Source organism: Diabrotica undecimpunctata, chromosome 8 (assembly GCF_040954645.1).
Source record: "Diabrotica undecimpunctata isolate CICGRU chromosome 8, icDiaUnde3, whole genome shotgun sequence".
NCBI lineage: Eukaryota > Metazoa > Arthropoda > Insecta > Coleoptera > Chrysomelidae > Diabrotica > Diabrotica undecimpunctata.
In genome coordinates, this window is record NC_092810.1 from 130639139 (window position 1) to 130654071 (window position 14933).

The window sequence follows — 14933 nt, forward strand, 5'->3', positions numbered from 1 at the left end:
TGAAATATGACGAATATTGGTTGTATAACGAGCAAACGATGTTGTTGTACTTCCTATACTAAATCACGACAAAAGGAAGACGTAGAAAATTAATGAAGTTTTAACAACAAACTCTCGGGGCTTTGAAGTTCCCGTTAATGTTGAAATCACGTGGATACACCTGATATTGGTATATAATATTGAATTGCGTGGACGTATTTAGAAAAAGTAACACCGTTTGAACTATTTATGTATATTCGGTATCATTACTATTTCATTGTTTATGTAAAAAAAATAAATATTAATTTAATACAATAACAGTAACTATAATAACAGGTTTATTAATTTTTTGATAACTAATATCTTGGTATTGAACTTTTTATAAATATGGCAGCTTTATTAGTGTTTGGGTACGTTGTGGGATTACCTTACTATAATTTCAGAATATGACTTAAAACTTTTTCATTTTTAAAAAATGCTTAAGCATGAATAGCAATAAAAAACTTAGGCTGAAGTAAAAACTTTTGATGTAAAATGATATATCTATTAAAACTTTAAATTATCAAAAAGGATTAAAAATTTTCGAACGTTTTTAGTCCTATTGGACCAATATCAGTAAAAACATCTTAAAAGTAGTTTAAACTAACCACAAATAGATGTAAAATGACCCTGAGAATATATTTCGAAAACCTTAAATTTTAAAAGTATGGTAAAGTGCCCTAATATCGGATACTTTTTTTGAACCCTAATATTAGTTTTAATACGTCAATTAATTTATGATTATTTTAGAGCAAAACAAGTAATAGACTATAGAGAATCATTTATTGAACGAAAATAAATCATTTCTACGAAGTAAAATATAAAATTTAAATTTTTATAAAAAACGATAAATTTAGACTGACAAAAAAAATTTTCCTAATACCGGATATTGGGATAACGGGATAAAATTAGCCATCGAGGCAGAAATCACAAATATATGTGTCTTTTTTGTGTACATTTGTGCAGTCAGTGTGAGCCCACTTAAAACACTTTGAGCACTGAATCCATTGTTTGTCCAGTACAAAACAGTCCAGTACAAAACAGACATTCTGCTTCTTTTTCCCCAATGTCACACTCCATGTCGGAATCATCATCTAAAATGAATGCTTCATCTTCTTCAGATGAACTAAAAGCTTCCTCTTTTTTAGCACTTTTCTTTTTAACCTTGGTTGTCATTGTCTTCTTAGCAATAAATTTTGCTTTATTTTTATTGTTTTCTTAAAAGGCTTTCATTTGTCTATTTTTAATTTCGGAATTCCTTTGAAATACTTTTATTTCTCTTCTGTTCTAACAAACTACTTTCTAAGGCATCTTTGTATGGCGTACCCGTAATTATGGCAGCAGATCTTTTTCTGGTCTTGCTTTCTTTAATACTAGACTTGTAAAATGAAGTGGTGGGTAAAGGGGGCTAATATCTTGTGGCCGCACTGTTGAATCTCTATTATTAGAAATTTTCTTACATGATAAATCTTCCACACATTTGGTCGCAACATTACTTCTTGGAGGAGTAACATGCTTCGGAGGAGTTACTTGGTTTTCGTGTTCAGCCTCTGGTAGATTTGGAACTGAAACCTTCCATTTGATGGTGAATGGCAAAGTCGTGTTCTCGAAAAATGTGTTTATTAATTGCGCAGATACCGCTATTTCGAAAACCATTTATAGCGATTTCAGCTCTAACACATCTTACATAAGCTCTTCCAAGCAATTCGCAAACTTGATAGCAGGTGACTTCTCTTCCAGGGGTGTTCCTTAGCCAATTTTCAATTTCCTGCGAGTAGTAGATTTTAAGAGGCCCCATGAAAGCAAGATCCAGCGGCTGCATTTTGTGAGTATAATGCGACGGCAGACTAAGAACAACCACTTGGTTTTGGCGCGCCAAATTTATCGAGTCAATGTTCCGCCTGTGGGAGTAGTGATCATCCAATATTAATACAACTGGATCAGCTTCACTTGGTTTAACGTGGCTAATAAAATGTTGTAACCAATTGGTGAAAATGTGACTCTGAATCCAGCCAGACACATGGCAGGTAGCTATTGTCCCTGCTGGAGCGCCGTTGAGCAATTCTGCCTTCATATTTTTTCGGGGAAATATGGCCATAGGGGATACAAAACCACCAGCCAAATTCATACAGGTAACCACAGTCACTAGTGATCCTCTTTCTGCAGAAGTAAAGGTCCCTACCTGCTTTTTACCTTTTAAGGTGATTACTTTGGTATGCTTTGATTGTACAGACGTTATACCTGTGCCATCTACATTATAGATTCGACAGGGATTAAATTTGACCTTCTCCATCGCAGTTCCAAAATTTCAAAAAAATTATTTACGTTTTCTTCTGTGAATCCTTTAATTCTGGCAATTGATAAACCCTGTGGTCTCCTAAACGTTAGTTCAAGATGCCTCTTTAAAAATGAACGTAACCATTGGTAACCTTCTTTTTTCTGATTAGTTGAAAACGGATGTTTTAAATTGTTCCGAATAGCTAATTGATAGGCTAATCTTCGAATATCAGAAGATCGCAGTCCGTAAAATCTTTTATCCATTTCTATGTAATAATCGACCAAATCCGCTTCAATCTTTGGAAAACACTGATGGACGTCCCATATTGATTTGAATAAGTTCTTCAGGTGACTTTATTTTATTTTTTAGGTAGTTTTCCAACGTGCTCTTGGGTAATTTAAAAGTTTTTAAAACTCGCAAGTACTACATTTCTTTCTTTTTAACTGCAGTAACAGCTGTATGGATGAATTTACTATCCAATTTCGTTCGTTTTTGTTTGGATTTCGATGACATTTTATTTCTGAAATTAAAAAACATTAAAATGCAATTGCTAACACGATCTTAACTACGTAGAAATGATAGTAGATAGGTATTCCATATAAAAACAATTAAGAAATATTTTGTCCTAATATCTGATATCTGATATTAAGACAGTGCGACCATCTGATAATATTCAAAGTATCACCTGTTGTGAAGGTTATGTTAAAGGATTAAAAAAACCTTAGTAATCCACTGTCCACATGCACTTAATTAAAGTAGACATATTATAGACTTAAACTACATGGTCAAATTTAAAAATTTACCTGAATGTGTAAAAATTGCGTTTACGACGCCAAAATATTATTCGGTGACCTGGGTTTAGCTCCATGCTAAACTGGACATAGGTTTCTTGTTAATTAGATTACAGGTTTCTTTAAAACAGAACTATCCGATAATAGACAACTATCCGATATTATGGAACTTTAATCCACTGTCCCATAAGTTAGATTTTTAAGGATTTCACTTTAGGGAAACGTACATGTCCTTGGTCGAATATTTTACGTAGTTCAAACAACTGATACCAGCCAACTCATGCTGCTTATAATTTTTGTTTGAGTCCAGGTGTCTAAGTCATATTTATGTTAGGACTGGGCGTATTATTGTTTTTAGAGTTTAATTCTAGTATTTCTTGATATAATTGAGGATTTAAGAAGGAGATTGAGCCCAAAATAGGATCTGTTGGCCATACAAGTTCTGCGATTTATCTCTGCGGTAGTATTATTTTTAGTGTTAACGAGCGCTTCCAGGTATACAAATTCATTCACTTCTTCGATGACATCGTTTTCTATAACAAGTGGCTGTAGGATTTGTGGTTGCGTGCTTATTCAGATATATTTGTAGGGGTTTATTACTAAACCCATTTTTTTAGCCACTTCTTTTAATTTGGTTGTTCGTATATAGGAAGTAAATAACAAGTACATGTTTGGCTCCAGTATGCTTCCTTGTGGTAATCCTGCAGAGATTGGAAAAATTTCAAAGAGGGTTGAGTTTATTTTAACTTGAAAATTTCAGATAAGATTTGATGATTTCATAGAGGAGTATGGTAAGTTTTGTTTTGTTTTTATAGTAACTTCATGCCATACTTTATCGAATGCCTTACTTATGTTTTTTATGGTATGTTATACTACGTTTTTTTTTTTTGAAAACCAAATTAGTGGCCAGGTATAAGTTCTTTTCTATTGATTTTCTCTCTAAGTTGCTTAAGTACAACTTTCTCTAGTAGCTTTGGTAGAATTGGGATCAAACTTATTAGCCTATACGAGTTTGGTTCTTCTGGTTCTTTTCCAGGTTTCAGTATTTACCAGTTTCAGTATCATTAGTATTTAACCAATTTTTTAAGGATAACGCTCCAGAACCAGAAAAGTCGCAGAGAGAAAATGTGTGAGACTCGACCGAATGGAAGCGATACTCAAATAGTTTGCCAACGGGCACTCTTACTATGTATACCTGGCTTAATTATATACAATTGATGGATTCGACCGTTACTTGATGGAAATTTATTTTATGTAGCTAGTTATGTGAGTTGGTCATTCAGAATTATATCTGTGTTTTTTAATTTGTTAATTTCCATAGATTCTAAGAAAGATAACTGAAGGCCTTTATTTTGAATGTGAAGAATTTGAAATTCGTTATTAAAAGAATGATTATGATCTAGAAGGTGAAGTGCGTATGTAGAATCTGATTTTCTATTATTGAAAGCCCTTTTATGTTCTGCTATTTGTTTATTAAAATTTCTACCAGTTTGACCGATGTAAGTTTTTGGGCAGTCGCCACATTTAAGTGTGTATACACCACTGTGTAAGTGCTTTTTATGTTGGCTCTGGTTGTTTTTCATATATTTGCCCAAGTTGTTTGTCATAGCCAAACACATAAAAAAAGAAAGGAATAACACCAGCTTACACAACAAACAACAACTTAGACAAATATATTAAAAACAACAAGAGCCAATATAAGACGACAGGAAAATGGAGAAGAAGACCCAATGATGAACTCCAGACAGTATATGAAGATGAAAACATAGTACGCTACATTAAAGCAAACCGAATAAGATGGGCGGGCCACGTACTAAGATTGAGTGACGAAAGACTCCAGAACGCCACATTCTGGGAAAGGCCCGATGGCAGAAGGTCAGTGGGTCGCCCAAGAAAGAAATGGCAGGACGCAGTAGCGAGTGATCTACGCAAAATGGGAATACAGCAATGGGAAATAGCTGCTTAGGACCGACAACAATGGAGGGAAACAGTAAACGCGGCCAAGACTCAGATAGAGTTGTAGAGCCAAATGATGATGATGGTGAATTTTTGCATCATTTTATAGTATAATATTGCTTTTTTAAGTACTAAATAATATACCCAATATTATAGTTAATATACAAAAATATTATTTACCAAGCAAACTATTTCAAAAATTACTTCAACAGCCTTATTTGCTGAAGATAATTAACAATAACATTACATTGCTAACACTCTCAATAAATTAATTATTAACAAAAAATTTTCAAGCTATCGCAATTGCAAACAAATTTAATCGATTATCGAAGGGTTACAAGTTTCTCACCAAAAAGAAATAATTTCCCTTGCCCGTATTACACGTACTATGGCAAAACTAGGTTGTGCACTACTCGGGCGTCTTATAAAAATTGTTATAACTTTTTGATGATTTTAGTTTGAAAATCTAAAACTTTGCAGACAACTTCTTTAGATATTAAGTTTTAATGTAAAATTGGCTAAAAATGGAAGATTTAAAAATTTGTAACACAGATTTTTAATTAGAAAATATTAGCAGACGAGTAGCTCAGGTTATTCAAAATTTCGTAATTTGGTACATTGTAAGAACTAATAGTTTGGATACATTTCATGTTCTGCGGAAATGTCCATTGTATATATTTTTTAAATTAGATGTCGAAGCATTTAAACCGAACCTAGATACAAGAGTTCTTTATTAAAATTATAAAATCAAAATTTTTCCATTTTTCTTATTTATTTACATAGATGACATAAGAGCTGCAGCAGGCAAACAGTGGATTAAATGGTTACAAGATAGAAAAGTATTGAAGCAATTGGGAGATACCTACATTTAGGAGTGGATGTAAAATGGTTGACGAAGAAGAAGAAGGGAAGACAGGATGTAACTGATTTCACAATGTAGAAACCCCGACAATGCAAATCGATGATCTGATACAAGGGATGCCTAAACAAAAATATGCACTAATTTCAGATTTTTGAATTATGAGTAGTTCGTAACCTAATATAAGACAAATTCTTTGCAGATTTAATAATAAAGTAATAAATAAATCAATGTTACCAAAATGTAAGTAAGACTTTTGCCTTGTTTACTTTTTTAAAATGGATTTAAAAACAATTTATTACATAAAAACAATAAGTACGTAAACTACACATTTCCATGGCTAATTATATAAAAAATAAATGTCGGATCACCGCTTACAGTACATTGAAATGTTACATTGAGATTACATTTTTGAAAGAATGGAATGTTATTTTTTTTATGTTTGGGAGTGATTGGTATAAGCTTAATTTCAAGTTTGTGGGGTCGCTATCCATGTTCCACGGCCAATATCTTGGTCAAATAGGACAAAGGGTTATCGCGCTGTATCTCGTCAATTAGCAATCCTACAGAAGATTTTTTACATTATTTTTAGCAAATTAGATTTTCTGCAACTTAATTTGTAACACTTTTTATCCTAAAATTGCAAATAAAAAAGTTAAATATAATAAACAAAAATAACTAAAAGTTTTTAAACAAATTTTCTTTTAGGAATTATAACTTTTTTCTGTTCAGTTTACAATAAAATGACATTAATCAATATTATAGAAAACTTTTCATAGAGTAATTTTTACTACACATGTGTTTAATTTCTTTAATCTCTCTGGATTTTACATCGCTCCGAAGTAGACCGGGTTCTTGAATACTCGGCATCTTGGAATAAGGGGTGCAAAGGAGTTTTGCCTTTTTCAAACGAATGTCCAAAGTATTTAAATTGTTAGAGATGGACTTTTCTAGATAGCCGTTTGCTGTTAACAGCATTTCTATGTAAAATGGCCGAAAAGAAAATTGGTTTAAAAATATTTAGTTATTTTTATTAATAACTTTTTTATTTTTCATTTGACCATAAAAACTGATAAAAATAAATTTGTAGACAATTTAATTTGCTATAAATGATGTCTTATACAATTTTTTATGGAAATGCTAGTTTACGCGATACTGCGCGAAAACGCTTTGCACCCTTTACACGCAACGCTGTAAAATCCAGAGAAATTAAAGACAATAATCCAATTTGTAGTCAAAATTATTCTATGAAAAACTCTATGTAATATGGTTTTACAATAATTTTATTCTAAAATTATTAGGAAAAAGTTACAAGGCCCAAAAAAATTGTTATAAAATTTTTAGTTATTTTTGTTTATAACTTTTTTATTTTTGATGTTACAATGAAACGTTATAAAATTAAAGTTATAGACAATTTAATTTGCTACAAATAATGTTTATTACATTGTTTTGTATGGTTGCTAATTTACGAGATGCAGCGCGAAAAGTCTTTCCCCCCTTTTTACAAGATGGCGCTCGGGAGACAAGAGTGGCAACCCCACAAACTTAATCTTAAGCTTATACTTACCTTCCCAATGCACACACACAAAAATAAAATTGCGTCCTCTAAGATATTCACGCTAAGGCATAAAAAGTGTAACATTTCAATAGGGAATGCTACTGAGATTTGAATGGCATGCACATAAAAACATTTTTAAAGAACAGCCCTCAATAAAAAAATATTTTTTATAGCTAGCATCTAATTTCATTAAAAAGAGTAAACTGAAATATCAAATGACTTCTTCGAACCCCTTTTCCTTTTTCATCTCTTGTAGATCTTAAATTTTCCTTTAAATTTACTTACCAATCATAATTTTAAAATAAATATTATTGGAACTGTTTCCACCGACTTGTCTGTAAGAAAACTTTACATTACAATTTTCCGTTTTCCCAACTAAGTGCTATTTCCGTCAGTCCAAAGTTCGAAATGTTATTCTCATAATAAAGACAGTCTTCTAACGATTAAACTGACAACTTGTGAGAGTTCGTACAAGATCACTTCAGCAATCAAGAACTTCATTTATTAATTGCTGCAAACATCGAATTGCATAATTGCACACGAACGATGTCGCTGCTAGCTAACTTCTAATTACGAGGATCATTCTAAATATTGTTTAAAAGCAGTACAATTTTTCAGATGAACCTTTTGCTTTTTAATAAACTTTTTAAAATCATCTAGCTACGTTTGTACAACGTTAGCCAAAAAAATCACTTCATTAGTTATTATTTGATTCCTTATACATATTTTTTTTTATTAAGTCATATTGCCCGTTTTTTCTTCAACGGTCTTTATGGTGTTTTTGGTCTCATTAGTTTTTTTATTGTTTACTATTTTTATTGGGAATAAGCCATAAATGTATTATAAAATAAGTTAAATTTGACATTTCAATTTTCACTTACAAATACCAAAAAACAAAACTTGTTTAATTTATTAATGTTTGTATGTATTTGAGAACGATTTCCGAAGTGGCAATTAAAACGTTAATAAATTTATTTTAAACTAATTGTGGCTTATTCCCATTAAGTAGTATTGAATTATTTATTCGTTATTAAATTTTTAGGGGATGGACGAAAAATGGCCTAACCTTGCTTTGAGAGCTGTAACTAGCTTTATGTGGCTAGATAGTGTAATTCCTAGATATATAAATTCCATAACATGTTCTATTATTTGACCTTCCAGCTCCAATTTATATATTAGTAAATTTTTAGCCCTTAGCACAGATAAAATGTGGAGGGTGATTGGCAAAGTTAGCATCCAACTGTCATCAAGTGCCACGTTGCACCAGGATGACACAACCAATCATAACAACGGATACTGCTCAAAGAAACAATGCACAAAAGTTAATATTTAACGAGATATTTCAATAATTATATTTCTTCATCCCCTTCCACTATTTTCTCCCTTAACTCGGAAAATATTGAGCGCGCTAAAAAAATTGTAAAAGGGAAATTGTAGGAAATATGCATTTGCAAGAATTTCAGTCTGTAAACTTTTTGTCTAAACGTTAAAAATTAAGCAAAACCGGTACTCGTTTAAAATCAAGATGGCGGCTAACACAACGCGGGAATTCAGTCGCAATTTTAAATTCACGCTATTATTGACCTCCCTTAAAGGTTACAATAATAAATTTTGAGGCAGCTTGCCATGCAAGGTCAAATGCATTCCGACTGGAATATAAGGACAAAATAAAATAACTACTTATCTCTTTATCGGTTCAAACACACAATTTATTCCGTAACAACATGTGCTGCTGTCGAAAACACCGGGTGTGAACAACAGAAGATTTAATTCCTTACCCTGTTTGACGTAAATATCGATACTATCTGTAAATATCTGGGAAAACAATCTGAAGTATTCCTCGACATAGCTACATCTTAAATGCTTTTAATAGTCTAATATCTTCGTTCAAGGTCTACGGTTCAACACCATAAAAAAGTATACAAAAGACGTAGTATCGCAGCATTCTTACTTTTATACCAAGAGAGAGGTTGTGACTCTTGAAGAAGGCCCCCATCCGGTTGAAGATGGATCTAGTTTTTTCGATGAGTGCTCTTATCTTTTGGTTGTTGGTCCATTCTTCATTAATTATGGTGGCGAGGTAGTTAAAGTGTGTCAGCTTTTGTACTGGGCTTTCGTTAAAGCAGCATGCAATGATGACAGTAAAATTCTCCTATTTATAACTTTCGTGAATGATGTAGCTGCATTTTAATATGCAGTATGCAAAATCCTTTATTATCCATATCATGCAAGGTAAAGTAAAGGGAAAAACAGTGTATTTGTTTTCGTTTTTTTTATAGCTAATAATTATTTGTTCTTGGTTTTAGAAACAACGGAAATTCCAGTTTCTTCGCAGTTATATATTTTGTCAGGGATCAATTTAAACGTTGTAACGATGAGACTACCAAAAATATTGAAGTACTATCATAAAAATAATACCTCAATCAACCATGGGAGTTTATCGTGCCTTGTAGTATGCCTTGCCTAGCTCAGTATCTCAAGTGTGAGTTCGTCTTGTCTTAAACTAGGGATTGAACCTGAACTCTTAGCTGATGGCAAATAAAACAAATCTTAACCAAACATGTTTATTAAAAAGGATAAAAAAAAACAATAATTAACCCTGTCAAAGCTTAACAATTAATAAGTGATACTTATTGCTTCGATGGACTGCTTGTGTGTTGTAGATATTAGGTCCTCCAATTAAATGTTGTGTCTTCTGAAGAGCTAAAGTAATATATCTATGTAGGTCCTGACTAAGTTGTTAATAAATGTCCAATATGGCCAATAAATTCGATCTTGTCCTTAACTTCCTTGCCATTTTACAAAATTACAATTAAACAAATAGCGTATGGAAAGGATAAAATGAAATATAATTGTTACTACTTAAATGTTAAATTCTGTTAAAGAGTACTAATGCATATAATCGAAAAAATGTGCTTTCGAAAGAAGTAAGGTTACAAATATTGGAAATGCTGTCAGAATTAGAGAATAAAGATTACGATGAGTAAAGTACTTACCCCAAGAGAATTTGTAGACCATAAAATGAATCTTATAATAATGTTTGCCTTCTTTTATAAATTGTAAAAAGAGGCAAAAAATAATCCCACCATTAACTGTGATTGACAGAAAATAGGAAGCGACTGACTGAATGAAGTTAGCACAGATATCATAGGATGTTGCTATATATATATATATATATATATATATATATATATATATATATATATATATATATATATATATTTCTGATGTCACCATTCACACAGAAAGAGAAAGGACGAATATATATTGTAAGGGACAGAAAGACAGAGAAAAGAAAGACAGATGAAGAAAAGAAAAACAGAGGGCGCCAGCTACTTTTTAATTAAAAAATAGTAAAAATTAAACTGAAGATAAAGAAATTAATAAATTAATAAAGAAATTAAAATGAAATAATTATTTAAATATAAATTAATAGAGATGTGACGTTTATAACGTTACAACGTATCATAAATATCTTTAAGCTACTGGTAGAAGTTTCTTACTGCCTCTTTGTTGAATCGCATTGCTCTAGCTATTGATGTGACTTCAGGTTTGCAAATTGATAAATTTTGTTGACGTTCCAAAACAACCTTTGAGGCAATCAAAACCAACCACCTCCTTAGCAGTATTTAAATTGTGTGCCTTTCCATTTTAACTCAGTTCGATAGTTGTTAGTCCAAAAGACGCTCTTCCATATATTTCAAGTATACTTCTATTTCGTCTTCTTCTTTAGATGTAAATATTGTTTTTTTTTTGGCCCAAAGTTAAACCAATAGTAACTTCACTGCCTTCCTTCGTTTTCTTAATATATCGTTCTAAAGTAGTCTGAGACACTAAGTATGCCGAAGCACCTTTTTAGTATCCCATCTCGTGACTTAAAACTTTATCTATAGCTGTTTTCATAGCAGCTGTCGACCACTCACCTCGTTTTGTTTTTTTTTTCTTGTAAGTACTTACCATGGTATTACCTAAAATAATAATCCAATGTTATTTTTTGAGAAATTAAAATAAAATTAGACCTACAACCCCGTTTTCCTCCAATTCTCCATCATACCCCGCACCCAATACCCTATATTGCTTCAAAAGGTAACTTTGAACAAAAAAAAAATAATTGACTAATGTAACGTATTCCCACTAACTACATATTATTATCAAAATGAGAATACCAATAAACAACGATCAAAAAGACATAAATAAGGCGATGATAATAACCTTAAAATAACGACGTTTATTCTTGCCCAAAATTGGATTTCAGTTTTCCGTTTGTAAAAAAAAGACGCGTGCACTCTCACTCACAGTTTCTCTCACAGTGACCGTTGGTCGAATAAGGCTCCACATTGGTTTACTGCATGCTATTCACTAACGTTAGTTTCTTGTAGGATGTGCATACCCCGTCTTACCTCGCGACTCTGTCATGTCTCCTCTACCCCTAATAGTTTTAAAAAACTAACTTATTGCCAAATTTTCATGAAATCCTGTAACAAACAACAAAAAATACAACATTGGTTTCTTTTCTTCACGATATTTATTTAGAACGCCCCTCGTAGAGTAATACAATAATAATTCCTAACATGAAAGGCGCATTTATTACATAACCTGCGAATATATCGGAGCAAGTACTTGTAAGATCCTTAATCAACGTCGTAGTCGTGTTGAGCTTACGTGAAAACCAATTAACGGTTTAGAGTTGGCAGTGGTTTTACCAGAACTGAATTCAGTAATTTTAAACGTGTCAACGACACCTTCAGTCCTTTCTGTAATTTCTAAATGGAACGGATGAGCTTGATTAATCTTTCCATTACCATAAATGTATTGGTAATTTATTATTATCCCCTACAATGGGATTTATTATACGGATATTTTCTAGCAGTGGAGAAAGAGACCTAAAGGCCTTACTTACATATTAAAATAATTATTATTTTTCAGATGTCACTATTCGTTGCTTTGGATATTTGAGGTAAATTTGACGATTTTTCTGCTGTGTGTTGTATGACATAAGATAATTTAGTGGGCTTTTTTAGTAAATATACTTCAATTACAATTTTATAGTATATCTATCTATCTATATAAAGATTTTTACAGCTGTCGCCGCCTTTCTTCTTTCAGCCAACGTCTCCAGTCTTTTCTGTTCTGCCATTCTCCATCTCTAAGGTCTCGTCTTTCCATGGCCTCGTCCACTTCATCCCTCCATGATCTTCGGGGTCTACCTCTTTTCCTACTTCTTATTGGGCTCCAATCCGAAATCTTTGCTATCCACCTTGTATGATCCGTTCTTCTCACATGTCCATACCAAATTAAACGTTTGTCTTCGATGTAGCTGAGTATGTCTTGTTCTACTGCCATTCTTAGTTTTATCTCCTCATTTCTGATGCGATTTATTTTTGTCCTCTGCAGCTTCTTCTCATGAACTCCATTTCAGTTGCTGTGATTTTGGACCTGTTTCGTTTATTTATTACCCAATTCTCTGCTCCATAGGTCATTATACTGCGTACCAAGGTGTTATAAATTCTCTTCTTTGTATCTCTGGTAATCCCACAGTACCCCGTTCATTTGTTTAATACATGTTCTTGTCTGTGCTAATCCGCTGGTTATCTCTTGCTCGGTGGTTCCATTTTTTGAGAGTATGAATCCTAAATATTTGAATTTGTCAGTGCCGGTAATTTCCCTATTATCGTCCATTTCCAAGTTTTTCACTGGTTCTTGCTCTGTTGTTAAATATTCGGTATCTTCTAGATTTATTTCCATTTCATTTTTTGTGTATTCCTTTTCTAATTTTCGGAGCATATAGCACAGATCTTCTTCATCTTGAGCCGTTACCACTTGGTCATCTGCAAAGTTTAATGTGTACAAGAAGTTGTCCCGGATTGGTATTCCCATCCCTTCACATTTCCTTTTCCATGGTTTTAATATTTGTTCGAGAAATATCTTGAACAGTGTCGGAGATGTAGAACATCTCTGAAATAAGCTTTTTGTGGTCTTAAATTCGTTGGAGTATTTATTGCCGGTTTTAACTCTTACCTTGTTGTTCTTGTAAAGGTTTTTTACGGCTTCTATTAACCTCCGAGTTATTCCGTTTAATTTTATAATATAAACACCTTATAAAATATTTATGAAAAATAATACTTGATCAGCAGTGGTCAATGAGACGTTTTTCTATACCGTAAGTCCTACTGAGAAACTTTAAATGAATAGCCCTTGTAATTTATTAAATAATAATTCCTCTTCTTGTAGTTTCTATTTATTTCGGATGTTGGCGACTATTATGGCTATTTATGCTTCTCTGATAATTTTTGTTGTTGTCTTGAATCAGGTACGTAGATTTTTCAGCCAAAAAATTTTTTTCTTCCTGGTCTTCCTCCTTCTCTTCGCTGTAAAATTAATTGCAGCAACCCACATCTTTTGCTGTTGCTCATGTTTTTATTACGGTTAACAGCTCTTTTTCTTTTTGTATTATCAATAAGACGTCCTGATTAGTAAAGTGGTTGGCATAAGATGTTCAAGATTCGACGATAAAGCCACATTTCGAAAGCCTCACTTTTCTTGCAGGTAGCGTCTTTAAAAGTCCACGACTTAAGCCTGTAGAACAGCATAGGAAAGACACAGTAGTAACCTAATTTTTATGGGTACTGATAAATCGTATCATGTGCATAGCTTAGCCATTTTTTAAATGTAGATCTTGCTTTTTCTGTGCTACATTTGATTTCTAAGAAATGTTCCCAATTTTCATTGACGTTCGCTCCAAGGTAGGTATAGGTTACTCTTTCTATTGGTTGACTATTTATACTGATTCTTCCAAATTACTGTTTATTCTTAGAGATCATTATACATTTAATTTTCTTAATGTTTAGTGAAAGCCGATATCTCTGACTAATTTTTGTGATTCCATTCATTAACTCCTAAGGGGCTTCGTAACTGTCGGCGAATACCACTGTATCGTCCAAGTAGCTGATGTTATTGATACATTCTCCGGTAATATAAATTATGACTTCAACATCCTCTACTGCTTTTTGAAAGATTTCCTCAAAGTATACGTTGTACAGCAGGGGTGATAGTACACATTCCTGTCGGACCATACGTTTGATGTTGATACCATCGAATTGTTCCGCCTCTGTACGGATATACGATGAGTAAAGATTGCTAATTACTCTTAGATCACACGTGTTTATTCCAATATTTTTTAATATCTCCATCAGCTTGCCGTACTCTATCAAACGCTTTTTGGAAATAAATGAATCGTACATAAATATTGCAATTCACGTCTCTACATCGTCTAAATAGCACTGATATGCTGAAGAGAACCTTTATCGTACCCACTGCATTCCGAAAACCAAACTGTATACGGCTGATTTTTTCTTCGTCCAGTCTAGGTATTAATATGTATAATATAACGGCTTTTCGCATTGCACTGAATAGTGAATACGGCTTGCTGATGGTTTTGGACGGTCAATGGATTTCTCTTAATTCTTTTTGAAC

The 14933-nt window shown here is 32.7% G+C and overlaps 1 protein-coding gene across 1 annotated transcript; it reads right to left on the reverse strand.

Moving 5' to 3' along the window:
• Positions 1-1561: 1561 nt before the first annotated feature.
• LOC140449114 (uncharacterized) lies at positions 1562-2311 on the reverse strand. The gene has a single exon (XM_072542257.1). The coding sequence runs from the start codon at positions 2309-2311 to the stop codon at positions 1562-1564; it is 750 nt and encodes a 249-aa protein (XP_072398358.1).
• Between the last annotated feature and the right edge of the window lie 12622 nt (positions 2312-14933).

Coding starts and splice junctions, on each gene's coding strand:
- LOC140449114 (XM_072542257.1), bottom strand. CDS start 2,311: ATGGAGAAGGTCAAATTTAATCCCTGTCGAATCTATAATGTAGATGGC.